This window comes from Microtus ochrogaster, chromosome 7, assembly GCF_000317375.1.
Source record: "Microtus ochrogaster isolate Prairie Vole_2 chromosome 7, MicOch1.0, whole genome shotgun sequence".
NCBI classification, from domain to species: domain Eukaryota; kingdom Metazoa; phylum Chordata; class Mammalia; order Rodentia; family Cricetidae; genus Microtus; species Microtus ochrogaster.
The window spans coordinates 25,542,702-25,563,518 of NC_022014.1; the positions used below are offsets into that span (position 1 = coordinate 25,542,702).

Here is a 20,817-nt window from a genome sequence, read left to right on the forward strand (position 1 = left end):
GAGGTATGAAGTCCATTGGCCCATGAGTAATAATTGTTGAGATGATTTCTCCAGTTTATGTTCCTTGCACACATGCCATCTAACACAAAGATACTGTTTATTTAGAGGAGGAGGAGACACTGGGCATGGTGGCACATGCCTATGATGCCAGTGCTTGGGAAGCAGAGGCAGGAGTGCTGCATGTTTGAGGCCTGTCTTGGGTACATAAAGAGAGCATCTTTTAAATGGTACATGATTTCTTTTGCCTCCATTGTTTCCCCTCTGTAATGCTAACCCTCAGCTGTAATAAACATTGTCAGTCTGAGAATATACAAGCAGTAGAACATAGGTGTATATATCAGAGAAAGTTCCATAAATCTCTTGATGTATTTACTATGTTGTCAGCTTTGAGACATTTGATAGATTCATTTACCAGTGTTGCACAGAATCAAAACTGACATATGAGGTCAGGGAGCCACTCATGCATGTGACTTAGGATACAGACTGTACAATGGGAATATGATTAGAAAAACATTCGAACAACTTTCTAGAATACTGTCATCCAGGAAAGAGTGAAAGAGTATAGGTTTTAGAGATGTATCTTCAGCAAAAAAAAAAAAGTAATTTTTTTTCTTTTGTGAAGTGTCCTTTTTTTCTAATTCCTTCATGTGATTGCATGAAGCTCATCGTGTTATGAAGTGTTAGGTACTCAAGATCTACATATTAAATCACATTTACACATATCTGCATAGTTACACTGAGAAACTCAGTCTTGAAAAAAATAGAGAATACCTCCACAACAAGTAGTTTTTTTTCCAAAACTGGCATCAGGCTTCAACCTGATACATAAATTAGCCATCACACATGATATAGACATCTGAGGAATAACTTAAGTGAAAATTCCAATCAAACTTGTTATTCCTTTTTTATATTATTCATAAAACTTCCCATCCTGTCTTCTGCATCAATATCAATGACATTTTGTGGATATGATTTGGAGTCATCAGTATCACTAAGGAATTGACTAACCTAACACTGCAAAATGCAGCGTTAGATCTTCAACACTCATTATGAAGTATACAGTTTAGGGCTAAGTGGCTCAGTCTTTCTGTGTAAATGGTGATTTTTCTACAGTTGAAGTTGAAGAAATCAGTATTAATTTGAGCAGCAGGTACCTAATCTTCACTGGTAAAATCCAAGCATCATGACATGTAATAGCCCTAGTTGGAGATTAAGAATTATTATTAATAATCAAACAGAAAGAGAGCAAATGGGATCTTTTATATAGTATACAAATGATGGTGAGGTATCTTAAAGCAGTGATCAAAGTATTAGTTCGTATGGAACAAGGCTGAAGGTCTCACTTATGGAGAGATAGAGTAAATTTAGCTGTGTATGTGGCAAGTAATATCCATTATATATGAGTGAGGATGAAGAAGATGAATGGAGAAACAGAGGGGAGGAAGTGGTAGGGAAGTAGAGGAGAAACTCTGAAATGTGGAAGGATGAGAGTTCTAACCCTAACACTGATGAAGAGAGAAAAGCAAGTGTCACTGTGAGAACATATGGGGATATACCATTGGCTACTGTGAGATAATGAAACAACATTTGTGTCCCTGATAGGAGCTTTTGTCTTAAGAAAAACAGTGGTAGTATGAAGAATAAATTAGACAAGAGATAAAGGAAGTACTCTGTTAGGATGAGCAGTGTAAATGCAGCAGTTTGAAAGAGAAGAAAAGACTCACTATACATAAGAATGTAGACATGAACAGTCTGCTTTTGTATTCCAGTAAGACAAGATGTCAGCCTCATATATGAATAAAATCTCACAGGAAGGAATTGATGAAATGGGAGGATAATAAAGGGGAGACTCTGTATAATGCATGGTAGCAGTTCAAGATAAGAAAAAATAAAAGGATCAAAATTTACAGATTTGTTTTGGTTTTGGTTTTGGTTTTTTTTGTTTTTTGTTTTTTTTTTTTTTTAGTTTTTTGAAGCAGGGTTTCTTTGTAGCTTTGGAGCCTGTCCTGGCACTAGCTCCTGTAGACCAGGCTGGCCTAGAACTCACAGAGATCCACCTGTCTCTGCCTCCCGAGTGCTGGGATTAAAGGCGTGCACCACCACCGCCCGGCATCAAAATTTACAGATTACAAAATTTACAGATTTGCGACTCAAACATAAATTTCATTTACTACTCTATGGGATACAGGAGAGTTAGGAAAATGAGAAATGCTTTGGGAGTCAACAGCATGAAGACATAAAATTCACTTTTGGGGACCGGGCGGTGGTGGTGCACGCCTTTAATCCCAGCACTCGGGAGGCAGAGGCAGGCGGATCTCTGTGAGTTCGAGACCAGCCTGGTCTACAAGAGCTAGTTCCAGGACAGGCTCCAAAACCACAGAGAAACCCTGTCTCGAAAAAACAAAAAAAAAAAAATTCACTTTTGGCTTCTGAGCGTCTGATGCCTGTTGTGTGTGCAATGGAGGGAAGATGATTAGTGAACAGTGAAGCAGAAATATGTATGTTACAGAGATATGGATGTCTGATTTTGTAATGGTAAACTAAGGCATAGGATTATGTGCAATATTCTTGACATTTATATGATAGTATGATGACAAAATTTATCCAGATTCTTCAAGAACATTCATTATGAAAATAACATCAGGCAAACTACAAATTACAAATAACATTTAAGCAGAGAGCAGGACAGAGAAGCTTTAGTCTATTTTGTATCTCCATAGAAACGGCATACAGTTGTCGAGAAAATGATGGAAATAGAAACGTTCTTAGATAAAATGAAAAAATTCATTGATGGTTATGATTATGAACATTTGGAGTTTGAGATTATAATTGCTATGTTGTTATCAGATCCATTGTGAAAAAACAAATATCCTAACTATATGTTCACTTATACTTCAAATTTTAAGGGATACCAATATTTTCTCATTAGGATTCTGGAGATTAAGAATGATAATGGACAACCAAAGTGTCATCTCCCACTTCCTCCTCCTGGGCCTGCCCATCCCCCCAGAGCACCAGCACCTGTTTTATGCCCTGTTTCTGGCCATGTACCTCATCACTGTCCTGGGGAACCTCATCATCATCATCCTCATTCTACTGGACTCCCATCTGCACACTCCCATGTACTTGTTTCTCAGCAACTTGTCCTTCTCTGACCTCTGCTTCTCCTCTGTCACAATGTCCAAATTGCTGCAGAACATGCAGAACCATAATCAATCCATCACCTACACATGTCGTCTGATACAAATGAACTTTACAATAATTTTTGGAGACATGGAGAGCTTCTTTCTTGTGGTCATGGCCTATGACCGATATGTGGCCATCTGTTTCCCCCTTCATTACACCACTATCATAAGCCCCAAACTCTGTGTGAGTCTGGTGGTTCTGTCCTGGGTGCTATTCTAACTTTAGTGGAAATTTTCTGTCTGTAAAGGTAAGGAATCTATGCCTCACCCTGCATTATAGCCAAGAAATACCCAAGAAAATTGGTCACATCTAGGCATCATACTAAGTGTTGCCTCTATTATAAGACTAAGGCAGACATGATTATTTTTGCATGGAATTTGAATTCCCGCCGGAAGTCAGTTGTAAACCAGTCATCAGGAGCATCACTGCCTGTGGGGTGAGAACGCCCTATCAATTCACTGGCCAGTTATTGATTAGATTATTTGTTGTTTGTAATGGGTTTTTTTTTTTACTTTCAGTTATTTATATATCCTAAATATTCATTGTATGCTTGGTATGTAGTTGAAAAAGATTTCTCCATTCTGTAGGTATGGAAGAAGTTTTTAAATTTCCTATATCCCATTTATCAATTCTTGGAATTATTTCCTGTGTTATGGAAGTTCTTTTCAGAAAGTCCTAGAATTTACTTATTTACTGCTTGAAGTATTCTATTTACTTTCCTATTCCACTTTCAGAGTAGGGTCATAGACAGATAGACAAATAGACAGACAAACAGATAATCTAAAATCAGGGCTGGATTGATGGTTCAGTAGCTAAAAGCACATACTCTCTTGCAGAAGGTCTAACTTTGCTTCCAGCATCCACACAAAGTTACTCAAAAAGCCTGTAGCTCCAGCTCCAGGGATATATGATGTCTCTAATCTTTGAGGGCATCAACACACAGACACAAATGTATAGTTAAAATAATAAAAAAATTTCTTTTTTTGATTATTTTATTACTGTCATATATGAAAAACACTATTTTGTGGCACTCTTCCACAATGTTCCCTGAACCTGAGGTGTAGGAGTTGTGTTGCAGATGTATCTATAAGGTTTAGGTGCACTGTAGTCAGCTGTTCTCTTCATTTTGACCAGTTATGAATTTCTACTATAGTCTCTGACTGCTGTGTTTTTGAAGCTTCTTTGATAGCTTCACAAACTACAGTTGCCTGTGCATAAAGGATATTCATTTTGAATGCACCTAGAAATTATACTAGTTTATGAAAGAGGAGTAATAAGTTCTCCTCTAAGATTTATGACCTAACCAGCCATAGGTAGATGGTTGAGTTTTAGAGTACCAGGCATAAATTTCTTCCTATTGAATAGAACTTAAATCTGATTAGATAAACATTGATTATTCCAATTTCTTTCTCTAATGTTGCAAAATTTTTCATTTTTGAGGTCCTTCCCCACCTAGGTAATTGTTGAAACTATTGTAAAGGAGATATTATTATCAGATTTTTCTGATCCATAAATTTATTATTCAGATGCAGGAAAACTATTTGGTTTTGTGCCTTGAATTTTTTTCCATTCTTCTACTTTTTGGGAAGTGTTTTTGAAAGCTAAGAGTTTGGGGTAGAGTCTTAAGGTCAATTTAAGTTCTGTGTGATTCTTTATATGGAAGTAGATTTGCATGACCAAAATTTGCCATAACTATCATCTCTAATAGCCAATAAATACAAGACCAGTGGGAAAGAATTCAGATTCCCGCAGAGGAATGTCTACAGTGTATCACTATGCTCATCTAGCTGATAATTGCCATGTATACAGAGCTGGTCCAGGAGTGAGAAACTGCAAATTATCTGTGGCTTCGGGGTCATTAACAGATATTAAGACGTGGCATTAGGGCATAAAGCAAAGCCTACAGAGAACGGTTGGGAGAATGGTGATGCAGTCTTACCAACATTTTCCTAAAGAGGGAAGGATAAAGGGTAAGTAGCCAAATGGAGTGGGTATCTGGGTTTTTCTCCTATATCTTAATTAGAGAATGAATTCAGTATGGTCTAGGCCAGAGCAGCTTTTGCCTTATTCCTGTCTTTAACATATTGGCAGATAGAGGAAGTTGGTCGCAGAAGTCTGATCTACCCTAGCAACATGACTATTCCTCATATAGCCAGCCACCTTTACAGGAGGCCAAGTTATACTGACAAACTACGTGCTACCTGGAAATGTTTTCAAACTGTGTGTCTTTAAAAGCCGCCATGGCTTCTTTAGTAAATCATGATCTCTCATGTACGTTCTATCAATCAGTGTGGTCTCTCATTACTTCTAGGGATTTTGCAAACTCTCTTCCTCAGGACCCCTCCCCACTCCACAAAGAATAGGCTTTAGCTACTTGAACAAGTAAATAAATAGGCGTCTATTCAGGCTTTTTCTCCAAGTCCACCATCCCTTAAGTATAGTAATATATGATTGGTGGTGATAATGAGTCACCACTGAAGGACTCTGGGAAAACTTGTCCTACAGAGGTCCTGGGTAATTACTGCCTTTAATGAGTTACTGAACTCCTCTGAGATACAGAGCCTCTTAGGCCCAGGGATGACTGGAAGAGGATATGAGAGAAGCAGAGGTGCAGACTTAAGGGATAACTATGGGACTTGTTACAACCTGTGCCTACGGTGAAGAAAGGAGAGCAGTATCTTTTATCAGGGCTGGGACATCATCCTGTGGACTCTGGGTAAGTTGCTTCCTGACAGTTCTTCTAGCTTGAAGAGATTGGTTGTATGATGTGATGCAGCACAAGTTTCAGGAATGCTAAAATTATTTGCTATCTCTTTACTCTGAAGATTTTGCTGTTGCTGAAGTATTTTTGTCCTGTGGACACCATTCATAAAATCTCTTTAGTAGCGGGGTACTTCTTTACAATTACTCCTTATGCAAAGTTCTCAAAGGTCATATCATTGCAGCACAACTGTTTGTTTGGGTTTTGGAGAAAAGGACTCACTTTGTAGGTTAAGTGTGCTTTAAACTCAAGGTGATCATATGTCCTCAGCCTCTCAGTTGCTGTGATTAGTCATAAGCCGCTATACCCAGCCTTCTGGTTCTTACACCAATTTTAGTATTCTTTCTGTGGTTCTTAAATCTTCTTTAACAAACCTTCACCTACAAAGCTTTAATAAACTATGAACAAGTTGAAATATCCAAGACCATGATTAAACCTATCTGACAGAGCCCAAAAACCTACATGTTTAATAGTAATAGGTGCAATTGTTCCTAAGTACAGTACTATAGACATCACCTGTGGGCTCATTTGCTCTGTAGAATTCTAAACTTCGGAGGTATAATCAGTGTTTGTGATTAATTTCAGACAGGAAACTTTGAATTTATGAAAAATATGTGAGTAGATCAGGTGTACAGTATCCTGTGATGTTGGAGACTAGAAATAATTTCCTCATGCCTCTGTACTGTGAGTGTCATTAAAATTTGTATGGAAAAATAAATGTGATGAATAATTTATTTTATACATTAAATATTAAAAGAAGTATGTTCTTGTTTCAGAATCTCTTGGGCTATTCCTTCCTTGTCTATACTATTAAGTGAAGAATTACTCACATATTTTAATGTTAGAAACACTTCTATTAAAACTTTCATGTGCTGTCCAGCTCGAAAATTGTATGCTTCACAGCTGAAGAAGATACAGTCTTAGCAGCAAAAACTCCAGGTGAGGTCTCTGGTTTCTGATTACAACACACGCTCTCACACAAGACACAGGTCCCAGTCACTCACAGAAAAAGCAGAATTTTGGAATCAGTGTGATTTTTCCTAAATGTCTCTTCCCTTTGTAACACTCAAATATGCAAACATTGAATACCATGAACATCACCAACAGGATGACGATCCCAGCATCCTGATTTTGACTCCGTTAGTCTCTGTTCTGTCTCTGTTTGTCTGTGTCTCTGTCTCTCTCAGCCTCCATCCTCATTTTCCTTTTTGTTTGTGTTTGGCAATGTTTTCTTTCTTTGATTGTTTTATATTAGACATCAAATACAGTACTTTAGACATCTGCTGGGCTAGAGTTGTGCCACTGAATTATATTCCCAGACCTCCCACATCTCTTAAGAATCCTCCTCTGCTTCCTTTGTCAGAATTGAGACAGATTATTATTAGAGAAGGTTGGCCAGAAAAACTATAACCAGAGAGTATTCTTAGTTGTTTATATCTGGAATGTGCAGGGACAGCTGACAGAACGGAGTCTCTGAAATATCAGAAGTTGAAGTTATAAGTTCAGAGCAGTCTAGAGGCAAAATTCTTCAGGAGAGCACACTCTCTTCTGATATCCTTCGGTTTGTTGTAAGAGTCTCATTGCAGTATGAATGTCAATCTTTTTTCAAGTGTGCTGACTAAATATTAACAAGGTTGAAATGAAACTTCAGAAAAACCTTAAAACAGGTGTTTCTCAAAACTTAGTATCAGAAACAAAGCTGATGCATCTAATAAACCATATATAATTGGATAAATTCTGGATGAAACGCCCCAGAAATTTTGAAACAAGTACATCCTTTTATATTTTCATTAATTTATAAAAATAGTCATAATTTAGTATTTCTGCATCAACTTCCATGACACTCTCAGAGCAGAAGCATGAAAATTTATTTTAAGTCACCAGCATTATAAAAATAAGTTATACACCCATCCTACCCTCCACATATTTTAGAAACACAAAAAATTCTGTCTGAAATTCATCACAGAATGTCAAATTTTTATGCTAAATTGTTATACAGGAGGTTTGTATCCTGAAAAATATTTTTAAATATTTTAATTAAAATAAAAACTTTATGTCTTTAACATTAAATGAAATAGCCTCAGGTTGAAGCACAGCCAAGATATATTCAGGAAGCATTGGTTTCAACCAAGCCTTATGGGCAGCTATTGGCCCTGCTACAAGATGAAGACAGGTACAGTGTTTTCCGCATAGAGTTCACAATTCTGGAGTGAAATCAGCTATAAACCAGTGACTGGAGGCATCAGATGCAGTGAGAAGAGTATGGGCTGCTTAGGAACATGGCACTAGGCCTTTCCCAGTCTCACCGGGTGTGCAAGGTTTGATTAAGTAACTATCTCCTAATGTGCATGAATGATGTGCCATGTAAAGAAATCACAGATAACAAAGAGTGATAGTAATGATGAATAGCAGATTTTGAAAACTGGAGACAACATACTACAACTTCCAGCAAAGCCTTCACTGAAGAACAGGATAAAAATTTAAGGCTTTTAAAAAAAATTTAAGGCTTTGTGTATGTTAAACATTATGCATTTTTCTAAAGTGCAATGATAATCCCCATGAAGTAATCATCAGAAGAAAACATCAGATTACCATCTCAGGGTGCGACTTTATGTATGAAACCTATTCAAGAAGGGTTGATAGCATAGTTACTGATACAAAAGAAACATCTGTTTTGATATTCCAGGAGACAGAAGATGTCACATTCTTCTATGAATATGCTCTTTTGGTAAGCTATGGAGGAGCAACAGGTGAACGTGGAAGAAGATCTATCAGATGTTCTAGATAAAATAAGGTAAAATAAATAAATGAATTTGCAAAAAAATCTTGCTTATGATGCAATTTAGAATTCTTCATGCTGAGCTATAAAAGCATAAGAGCAGGAGGTGCAGAGAGAGAGAGATGAGTGGCATCATTAAAATGTATTTGTGTAGACAATCCAGCCTTCTGCATGTCAGAGAGACTGGGAATGGGATGCAGAGTTGATGAGAAAAACACACAGACTTCTTTCCTGGAGAATAAAAGCTGCATCTTCATTTTAGTATTCTTTCTGTTGCTTGTTCTACTCTGCTCTTTTTCTGTTCTGTTCTTCTACCCTGATGACTCCCTTCTTCCTCTTTCCTGTTGACTTCCTTCTAACTTCTTTATTTTTTTTCCCATACAGTTTATGTACCCCAGAAAAATCTTTTGAGCAATATAAAAATGACAATGTGGTTACATTCTATTTATAAGTGAATTGTTACAATGAGTACAAGTAAAAACATCATGTTTCTTATTTCTCTTACATGATTATACATTTATGTACTACAGGTGAAAAACAAATTATCCCCAAGAAACAAGTACATTCATGCCCAAGCAGCTTATCACATTAAGAAATTGTAAGCGAGCAGGGTTTTCTTCTCAGCCAGTTCTTTTACCTGAAGACTGAATTTTGCAGTTACAAAGAAGGAAGCTATCATTTTATTATTTATCTCAAAATGCAATCTTGTTTAAAAAAATAAAGGATCACAAATCTACATTTATATATAAAAAATCAGTCATCTCTATTTTAAATCCTCAAGGTGCATACCCACTCATTGACAGTTTTTTTTTTATTAAATCATATCAGGAGGCTGAAGGCAGAAATTGGTGCAAGGAATTAACCATCACCTTTGTTCACCAATATATTGCAGAAAAAAGGTAAGTTAGCCAACAATAGCCATGGTACCACTGTCCTGTTCCCTGAACTCAACAAGCCTCTCTCTCAACTACTAAAAGTGCCTTCCTAAAGTTTAAATTGTTTTCCAAGATTTTCTACATCAAAACCATTAACAAAAATATCTTAACCTAATTTAACTAACAATCTAAGTGTCTGAATTCTTTCTAAGGGTGGTGGTTGAATCGTTAATCTGCTGAAGGAGAAACGCTTAGAAAAAGGCCGCCACTATTATTGAAAGCACCGATAACACTGCCCAGTGAGGAGTTCGAAACCCCTGAGAGGTTTCATGCAACTTAAAGGCTATGAGGGACATAGTGAACCTGAGGGCAATAAGCAAAGCTATATTCAATAACAGCGTGAGGTCCTCAGGACATTTAGTCCTTGCGGCTCTGCCTCTCCAAAGCTCATTGAGTGTGATTTTTGCTGACTGTCTGATCATGTTCTATGATTTCCAAAGTTGTTTGTTGTTCCCCTTGCATGGTCCCCAACATATTTGGAATCTGTTGAACTTCAGATTCCTATACACACCCCAGAGAAGATAATTAGTTAACAATGCAATACAGAATCTCTAGGCAAAAAGAGAACATTTTCATTGGTAATCCAAAGTTTGTCATGGGGTTGTACATAGAATTTTGAGAGGATTTGACTCAGAAAAAAAAATCTTTCAGGGCCATGGTCATGTGAAATATTACTAGAAAAGGAACCAGTAACTATTGTTTAATATTCATAGAATAATGTTAACAAAAGGGGCAGATAAGATAAAAAACAAATGAACTGTGTGTCTCAGAATAAAATTCATAAATTATTTAGTAATTAATGAACATGTAAACATGGTAGAAAGAACTAAATATTCAATCATCAGTACTATATTTATACAGATAACAAACATAGGAGTGTGCATGTAATAATTGTAATGTTTGAGAAATTGATATTATCGAACACATAAAAGATGGTTAACAGGAAGACATGATAATATTTATTTTGAATTCTAACGTGTTTTCTCTTAAAGGTACCTGAGACAACATGACGGAAGGGAACCAAACTGTCATCTCCCAGTTCCTCCTCCTGGGCCTGCCCATCCCCCAAGAGCACCAGCACCTGTTCTATGCCCTGTTCCTGGCCATGTACCTCACCACTGTCCTGGGAAACCTCATCATCATCATCCTCATTCTACTGGACTCCCATCTGCACACACCCATGTACTTGTTTCTCAGCAACTTGTCCTTCTCTGACCTCTGCTTCTCCTCTGTCACAATGCCCAAATTGCTGCAGATCATGCAGAGCCAGGACCTATCCATTCCCTATGCAGGCTGTCTGACCCAGATATACTTCTTTCTATATTTTGGAGACCTTGGGAACTTCCTCCTTGTGGCCATGGCCTATGACCGCTATGTGGCCATCTGCTTCCCCCTTCATTACACCAGCATCATGAGTCCCAAACTCTGTGTGAGCCTGGTGGTGCTGTCCTGGGTGCTGACCACATTCCATGCCATGCTGCACACCCTGCTCATGGCCAGATTGTCATTCTGTGAGGACAATGTGATCCCCCACTATTTCTGTGATATGTCTGCTCTGTTAAAGCTGGCCTGCTCTGACACACATGTTAATGAGGTGGTAATATTTATTGTGGTCAGCATCTTTCTTGTCCTGCCATTTGCACTCATTATCATGTCCTATGTACGAATTGTGTCTTCCATCCTCAAGGTTCCTTCTTCTCAAGGTATCTATAAAGCCTTTTCCACATGTGGATCCCACCTGTCTGTGGTGTCACTGTTCTATGGGACAGTCATTGGTCTCTACTTATGTCCTTCAGCTAATAACTCTACTGTGAAGGACACTGTCATGTCTTTGATGTACACAGTGGTGACCCCCATGCTGAACCCCTTCATTTACAGCCTGAGGAATAGAGACATAAAAGGAGCTCTGGAAAGAATCTTTTGCAAAAAGAAAAATCAACTAAGCCTATGATGGTAAAACTTAGAAATTCCACACAATTTCATCCCATAAACATATTTATGTGAACACTGGAATATTTTGTAGAATTTTCCTACCATGAAACCTACCATATACATAGCTCATACTAATTGTCCACTACATTAAGAAGTTTAGCTAAATAGGTTAACATGGGGAGTAGGTTTTAGGGACTAGAATCACCTTTCTAATTGTCTTGCCCATATGGTCCTAGAAAAATCCTATGTTGGATTTCTTTCCTTCTGATAATGAAGTTATTCCAGAATTGTACTATTTTTCCAGCTTTCTGTTCTGATATTAGTATCCTTTTTAAATAGTACTTGTAATTCAACTCAATATTAGCAATATTCAAAAATATCAACTTCCTATTGCTGACTTTGTTCTTTGTTCTTCTTCGCTCAGAAATTTTGACATTACTTTATTTCTTAATTCCCTGTACCCTTATTTATTTTGATGTTGTGGTGGTTTGAAAAGGAATGCCCCCATAGGCCCATATGCTGCACACCATTATTACAGAAAATAGTAATTAATATTCAAGGTATCAAACCACCAGAATTAATTTCTAGTGGAGGAAACTCGTTTACTGCAAAGCCTGTGAGAAATGCAGACTCCAGAATATCTTTTGTTTCTGTCTGTAATTTTACATGTGCCAATTTGCATTCTTTCTCTGGTAGCTATGGAGAATTCCCCACAGCCTGCATTCTAGTGTATATGTATTTTATGAATACTATTCTGATCTATTGGACATTTTTATCTGTGGATTGTAAAAAAGGTGGCTTCTTCATAGATGTATTGTCTAATTAATATTAACCTATATAATAATGTTAACCTATACAGAGTTTTGATGAATAAAAAAAACTGTTAATGTACAAAAGAGTTCACAATAGCCCAGAATGGAGTATGACAAAGGTTTATTAATTTGAAGATAAACTCTGAGAAAGAGTAGCAATCCACAGTCCTCTGCATGCGCTGGAAACTAGAAACAAATACAGCATACAAGAGGCCCACACACACTTTTGGATTGCATTTATACTACGTGAGACCACACCCAAAGTAGGCCAGTATCTTATAGGCTATTGTCTAAAGAAGTTCCACAGCATGTTCCCCTTTTGTCTAAATAAAAGAGTTCTAAGCCCAATACAAAACTGTATACAATAAGAACAAATATCAAGTATTGTCCAGGAAAATAAAGAGGCAAAAACATACATAAAAATTAAAATTAAAACCAGCATGAACAACATCAAACAAGAAAAACACACTAAATGTTTCCTTTTTATTTTATTTATTTTATTCAGCTATACATTTTTTTCTGCTTCTCTCCTTTCCTCTCCCTTCCCCTTCAACTCTCTCCCATGGTCCCCATGCTCCCAATTTACTCAGGAGATCTTGCCTTTTACTACTTCCCATGTAGATTAGAATCATGTATGTCTCTCTTAGGGTCATAATTGTTGTCCAGGTTCTCTTGGATTGTGATTTGTAGGCTGGTTTTCTTTGCTTTATGTTTAAAAACACTTATGAGTGAGTACATATGATAATTGTCATTCTGGGTCTGGGTTACCTCCCTAAATGTGATATTTTCTAGCTCCATCCATTTGCCTGAAAATTTCAAGATGTCATTATTTTTTCAGCTGTATACTACTCCATTGTATAAATGTACCACATTTTCCTTATCCATTCTTTGGTTGAGGGGCATTTAGGTTGTTTCCACATACTGGCTATGATAAACAATGCTGCTATGGACATAATTGAGCATATGTCCTTGTGTCACGATTGAGCATCCTTTGGATATATACCCCAAAAGTGGTATTACTGGGTCTTGATGAAGGTAATTTCCTAATTTTCTGAGAAATAGCCACACTGACATCCAAAGGAGTTCTACCAGCTTCCATTCCCACCAGCAATGCAGGAGTGTTCCCTTTACCCCACAACCTCTCCAGCATAAGTTGTCATCAGTGTTTTTGATCTTGGCCATTCTTACAGGTGTAAGGTGATGGAATCTCAAAGTTGTTTTGATTTGCATTTCTCTGGTGACTAAGGATGTTGAGCATTTCCTTAAGTGTCTTTCAGTCATTTTAGATTCCTCTGTTGAGAGTTCTCTGTTTAGTTCTATACTCCATTTTGTTCTTTTGATGACCAATTTCCTTGAGTTCTTTGTGTATTTTAGAGATCAGACCTCTGTCTGATGTGGGGTTGATGAAGACCTTTTCCCATTTTGTAGACTGTTATTTTGTCTTTTTGGCCATGTCCTTTGCTTTACACAAGCTTTTTAGTTTCAGGAGGTTCCATTTATTAATTATTATTTGGTAATATTATTAACTGTTTGTTTATAATATTTAATTATTTATTAATAATATTAATTAAATATTAATTGTTAGTTAATTATTGTGCTGCTAGGGTTATATTTAGGAAGTGGTCTCCTGTGCCAGTGTATTCAAGTGTACTTCCAAATCCCTTAAAGAAAGCCAAGAAGGCCAAGAAAAAAACAATCAAACAGGTGAATGGAACAGTTCAAGACTTGAAAACTGAAATAGTAGCAGAAAGGAAAACGTAAACTGAGGAATTTCTTGAAATGGAAAACCTGAGTAAATGATCAGGAACTGCAGATGCAAGCATCACCAACAGAATGCAAAAGATAGAAAACAGAATCTCTGGTGTTGAAGATACAACAGAGGAATTAGATTCATCAAAGAAAATGTTAAATCCAACAAACTCTTAACACAAAATATCCAGGAAAACTGGGACACCATGAAAAGATCAAACCTTAGAATAATATGGATAGAAGAAGGGAAAGAACAATAATAGCAACTGATGGCTTCTTCTGCACATTTTCAAACTCTTAAAAACTTCTAAATTATTAATTTTAGTTCCTAATTATTCCTCAAAATACAAACTCCAGAAACATAGGTGTGCAGCTTATCCCTGAACAAGTTATGAATAAGCATCTACCTGTGAATCTTTCTTCTTCTCCTTCTCCCTAAGTATCACATGATCAATAACTAATCAGTCACCACTACAGGACTCTGAAAGAATTGGTCCTAGAAAGGTACTGAATAATTACTCTAATGAGTTGTTCAGGATCTGGAATCCTCTGGGATACAGAGTCTCTTAAGCCCAAACGTAACTGGAAGAAGAGATAGAAAAAAGGCTGATACAGATCTAGGCATTGAGTAGAGACTATTATTTCCTGTGGACATAGTGAATAAAGAGAAGCATGCTAATTTAACAGGAACTGTGCATCACCCTCAAATATTCTGGATGCGTTGGCAGGTGGGTGAATGGGTTGATGTTTTTCGGTTCTTCCATCACAAGTGTTTCAGTATGCTACAGTGTGTGATATTCTGTTAGATCTTTAGGAAATAATTTCCTTCTTTGTCTTCCTTCATCTTTGGGGACTTTGCCACACCACAGATATATTTGAATTAATGGCTGCCATTTGTAATATTTATTCATCATGTAGTTCATCTTATTAATAGTTGTGTTATTATATTATTTATTAATTATTAATAATTATTCTTCTAAGATCATACCCTACCAACATAATAGCCCTGTTATGATAAAGACATTTTTTGACTTTACTGTGGGGCATTAATAAACCTTAAGTTGCTCTCCCATCAAAGATAATTTAAATTTATCTGATGGGACTCACTAATGTGTGTTTTGGGTGATAATGTAAGTGCTGCCTCCTCCAGCATCCAGGTATCATCATCTGTTGTTTTATTTATAACGTAGAATCTGAGCTACAGAACCACAATCCACATTTTCACAGAATTCTGGGTGATTTATATTTATTGTGAACCACACTGTCTCCTAGGGGATTTCTATGTGCGGTCCTGATTGAGTATTACCGATTTAATGGCTGAAGAAGATACGAGGCTCTCTGGATCACCAGGAACAGCACCTGCAGGTGAGGTCTCTGGTCTGTGACCTCCATATATTTTCCTATACTACATGGGACACCCCATTTACAAGGGAAGTAGAATTTTGAGAAACTACTTTTATTTTACCTTGAGTCTGCTGTTTTAAATACTAATGACATTGAAAACCATATGCATGACACCATCAGAATTAGTATTTCACCAAAATCAGTACCAGAGACTAGTCTATCCATATATGTTAATCATGACACGAAGTCATATACAGCGAAGCATGATTTTTCTCTACATGCTTCTCTCAGTAATGTAACCATGCAATGTTCACACATACACTCAGTGATCTCAGCTTCATTAAATAACGTCTGAAGGGTGAAGACCTCAGAAGTGAGTTCAGTGATAGCACTTAGAAAAAAGCTTCCAGCATTCCATAATGTTCTTTCTCTGCTTTGACAACTCCCTAACATAGCGGAGTTTGTTGGTATTGTCAAGCAAGGCAACCTGGAGCAGGATTCCTACTCAGGAAAATACACTCATTCTCTTACCTTCAGCTGACTGTGGGACGCTCATCACATTGAAGAAGGTATTTTTCTGTACTTCCAGTCTGCTGTTCTAAATGCTAATGACTTTGAAAACTATATTCTTAGCAAAAATAGAGCTTTTATTTGGCCAAAATCAGTGCCAGAGCTTACTCCAGCTCAAAAATAAGTTGGTCATGACAGGAATTCTTGTAGAATGAATCAAAGAATTTCATTTTTATGTTTCATTCTGGAGGAATACGTGGAAGTTGGGATGGAGGATGTGAGGGAGTGGGACAGGGATAGGAGAGAAAAGAACTGTGATTGGAATGTAAAATGATATTTAAAATATAATTTTTAAAAATTATTAAAAAGAAGTTTATTTTGAGTAATCAGCATTACTGAACAGAGAAGTATATCAGATCTATCCTTGTAATTTTTATAAGTACAAAATAACATTAGTAACATTGACAAGTGACAAAAATACTGCTAAATGATCAAGTCTGGTGATTATGAATATGGAAAGTATGTTTTGAGACAGGGTCTCACTGTGTTACCCTGGCTAGCCTGGGACTCTATTGAGATTGGGCTAGCCACAGACTCACAAAGGTCTGCCTGCTTCTGCCTCCAGAATACTGGAACTAAAGGAATATACTACCCACAAGATTTAGTATCGGTGTTGGCTCTTATTTAGTGGGGGTCTGTAGCCTTTAACATTTAAGTAGTCTGTCTCAGACTGAAACACAACCAACATTTATGAACACAGGTAACACAAGTACTATGCCAAGGTCTGGCCCTGCTGCAAGATAAAGAAGGACATAGACTCTCCTGCAGGTAGTCTGGTGGGAAGCCTACACGAATCAGTGATCAGACATAGGATGCTGCGAGAGCATGGTAACAGGCCTCAATCTGGTATGAAAATTTTTGATTAGCAAATGTCATATAATATCTATGAAAGATAGATGGGGATAACATAGGCGATGGGGCTAAAGAGGGGAGGAAATATAGGCAAATGATGCACCAAGTGTAAAACTCAGGAAGCAAGAAAATGTAACTTTTAAGACTGGTATTGGAGAAGAGCAGCACACACAGGTATGCCATAGCACAGGCAACAAAGCATCATTCGTGAACATGGTAAGAGCCTTGGATATTGTTGGGAGTTGGCTTGAATAAGAGAAATTAAAACTGTTAAGTCCCTTAAGAGAGTTGCTGAGGTTCATCACATTAAATTACTCAAAGTCTAATGACTTAAATGTTGATAATCTTGTACACACATTCTTGGCAACATCTAGTTGTCTGGTCTAGGATGATGAATGGATGAAGTAGAAGGATGAAGAGGAGCTACAGGATTTACTAGCGTGACAGTGCTAGGAAGAAAAATAAAACTGACACATTTCTTAGTCAATCTAGGCATTTCAGACATTGGATTTATCAGTTCCCCGGTGTCACCCTTACAGAACTGAGTTCCCGGAGTACCCTTTAGAGAAACAAGAGCAAAACACGGGCAAGTTGAGAAAGAACAAAGTGGTATTATGAATTTCATTTGGACCTACTGTACCACATTTGCCTGTGACATATCCAAGGAACTATAATACTAAGAAACAGGGTAGAGTTCTGAAGGTGACACAGAATTGGCTGATTTTCAGATGTCAGTTTGAGCCACTGGCAGAGACAAATGCATGCATGCATATGTACATACATACATATGTGGAATTCTTAAAAAATAAAGTTTCAGAATCCTGACACACACCCATGTGTAAGAGATATTAGGAGAAGGGGCCAATTGCAGATGCCTAGGATGGACATTCAACAGGTAAGGGGGAAACTAGCATGTTTTATATCACAGGATTATGTTTATGCATAGGAAATGATAGAATACTGAAACACACAATGAGGTTTTTTTTACAGATCATGAGTAATTAAATATAAGTTTATAATTATGGTTTGAGATCAATTGTTTTAAAATAAATAATAAACAAAGAGCCTAGAACTCTATTTTTATTGGGTTTCTAAGGATATATGTTATTTCCCTTAAAGGTTCAGGAGAAAGAATATGACGGAAGGGAACCAAACTGTCATCTCCAGTTTCCTCCTCCTGGGCCTGCCCATCCCCCAAGAGCACCAGCACCTGTTCTATGCCCTGTTCCTGGCCATGTACCTCACCACTGTCCTGGGGAACCTCATCATCATCCTCCTCATTCTACTGGACTCCCATCTGCACACTCCCATGTACTTGTTTCTCAGCAACTTGTCCTTCTCTGACCTCTGCTTCTCCTCTGTCACAATGCCCAAATTGCTGCAGATCATGCAGAGCCAGGACCCATCCATTCCCTATGCAGATTGTCTGACACAAATGTACTTTTTAACAGTTTTCGGAAACATGGAGAGTTTCCTCCTTGTGGCCATGGCCTATGACCGCTATGTGGCCATCTGCTTCCCCCTTCATTACACCAGCATCATGAGCCCCAAGCTCTGTGTGAGCCTGGTGGTGCTGTCCTGGGTGCTGACCATATTCCATGCCATGCTGCATACCCTGCTCATGGCCAGATTGTCATTTTGTGAGAATAATGTGATCCCCCATTTTTTCTGTGACATATCTCCTCTACTGAAGCTGTCCTGCTCTGACAAACATGTTAATGAGTTGGTCATATTTATCATGGGAGGGCTTGTTATTGTCATTCCATTCCTACTCATTGCTATGTCTTATGCACGAATTGTCTCCTCCATTTTTAAGGTACCTTCTGTTCGAGGCATTCACAAGGTCTTTTCCACATGTGGTTCCCACCTGTCTGTGGTCTCATTGTTCTATGGGACGATTATTGTTCTCTACTTGTGTCCATCAGCTAATAATTCTACTGTGAAGGAGACAGCCATGGCCATGATGTACACAGTGGTGACTCCCATGCTGAATCCCTTTATCTACAGCCTGAGGAACAGAGACATGAAGGGGGCCCTTATAAGAGTCCTTTGTAAGAAGAAAATTCCCTTCTGTCTTTTATAGCTGCACTTGATAACTTTGGGAAATTACACCCAACAAATAAACTGTAATAATTTGGGGGTGCTATTCCAGATTTTCCCTTCCATGTGAGATTTTATTAAAAGCATAGGCCAGCAATGGCCCATTATGTAAAAGAAGGAATGTCTAAGCGTGAAGTTGGGGACAGAAACTATTTTTGTGAACCTGACTGCTCTTCTAGTTTGCTTTTCTTTGGTGATCCTGAAAAGGCATGTGTTAGAGCTACTATATCAGTGCCCTCCATTCCTTACATCAAAGTCACTCCAGAACTGTATCAGTTTACCTGAGCTCTGCTTTAACTATGGTCTTATTTTTAAATTGCCATCCAAAATCCTAGGTCAATGATACCATCCCAGTATCCCAGCCTCCATCTCCTAACGTCTTCTATGTTTCTCTCTCTGAACAAACCTTAGCTCTTATTCATTTCTTATTTCTTTTAGCCTTTACTATTATGTTGTACATATGGATGCTTTGTCTGTGTGCTGTATATGCAGTACCAGTCGAGGACAGAAGATGGCATCCAATCCCCTGGGACTGGAGTTAAAGATGGTTGTCCACTGCCCCTTCTCAGTAGTAGGATTTTGTCTGAGTTGGACTTGTGTGGGTATTGTGCATCTTGTCACAGTCTCTGTGAGTTCATATGTGCATCAACACTGCTTTGCCTGGAAGGTGTTTTTTCTTTGGAGTTATTCACATCCGCTAGCTCTCAATCCCTCCTCTTCCAAGTAGATTTGTAAGCCTTCCTGACATTTTTAATAACAGTGTCATGTGTACAGTTCTGCTTTTGTCTAGAATTAACAGGGTCCTAGGTTTGATTTCCCTAGGACCATGGAAATATGCTAGAGGCTGATACAAGTCCTATTTTTTTTTTTTTGGATTTTTTCGAGACAGGGTTTCTCCACAGCTTTTGGTTCCTGTCCTGGAACTAGCTCTTGTAGACCAGGCTGGCCTCGAACTCACAAAGATCCACCTGCCTCTGCCTCCCTAGTGCTGGGATTAAAGGCGTGCACCACCACTCCCCGGCACAAGTCCTATTTTTTAAACATACTACTCAACTGTTTTGTATTTTGTTCCTACATTGAGGTGCTTGATCCTTTTGGGATGGAGTTTATGCAGACTAAGAGATAATGGTATAGTTTTATTCTTCTACATGTAGCTATCCAGTTTGACCAGGGCCTTTGTTGAGGATATTGTCTCTCCTCCAAAGTGTATTATTGACTTCTTCATTAAAAAAGCATGTGTCTGTAGGAGTGTATTCCTCAATTCTATTCCATTAATCAATGTATGTGTTCTTATGCAAGTACCATACTGTTTTTACTACTATAGCTTTGTAGAATAACTTGAAATCTGGGATGGTGATAGTTTCAGCCTTCCTTTGTTGTTTGGGATCATCTTAACTTTTATGTTTCTATATGTAATTTAATACTTTTTCAATTTCTGTGGAGAATTAGAAATTTATGGGTGCTGTATTGAATCTATATATTGCTTTTTGGTACAGGTCATATTGTCTGTTTTCTGTCAATCATGTTTTAAATAAATGCTGATTGGCCAGGCAGGAAGTATAGGCAAGAAAACCAGACAGGATGTAGAAATGATGCAATGAGAACAGGAGAATTCTGGGAAGGAGGAAGTTGACTCCTCCCAATCCTGCCCAGACTACCAAAACAGCAGGATGTGATCTACCCCACTGAAAAAGGTACTGAGCCACATGGCTAAAATAGATAAGAATAATGGGTTAATATAAGCTACAAGAGCTTTTATTTATTTATTTATTTATTTATTTATTTATTTATTAAAGA

At 37.7% G+C, this 20,817-nt stretch overlaps 2 protein-coding genes across 2 annotated transcripts; both read left to right on the forward strand.

The window, feature by feature from the left end:
- Nucleotides 1-10,652: 10,652 nt before the first annotated feature.
- LOC101980972 (olfactory receptor 1) lies at nt 10,653-11,612 on the forward strand. The gene has a single exon (XM_005349594.2). The coding sequence runs from the start codon at nt 10,668-10,670 to the stop codon at nt 11,610-11,612; it is 945 nt and encodes a 314-aa protein (XP_005349651.1). The 5' UTR covers nt 10,653-10,667.
- A 6,443-nt stretch (nt 11,613-18,055) lies between these two features.
- Nucleotides 18,056-19,003, forward strand: LOC101981259 (olfactory receptor 1468-like). Its single transcript, XM_005349595.1, has one exon. It carries the CDS (start codon nt 18,056-18,058, stop codon nt 19,001-19,003), a length of 948 nt encoding a protein of 315 aa, XP_005349652.1.
- Nucleotides 19,004-20,817: the final 1,814 nt, after the last annotated feature.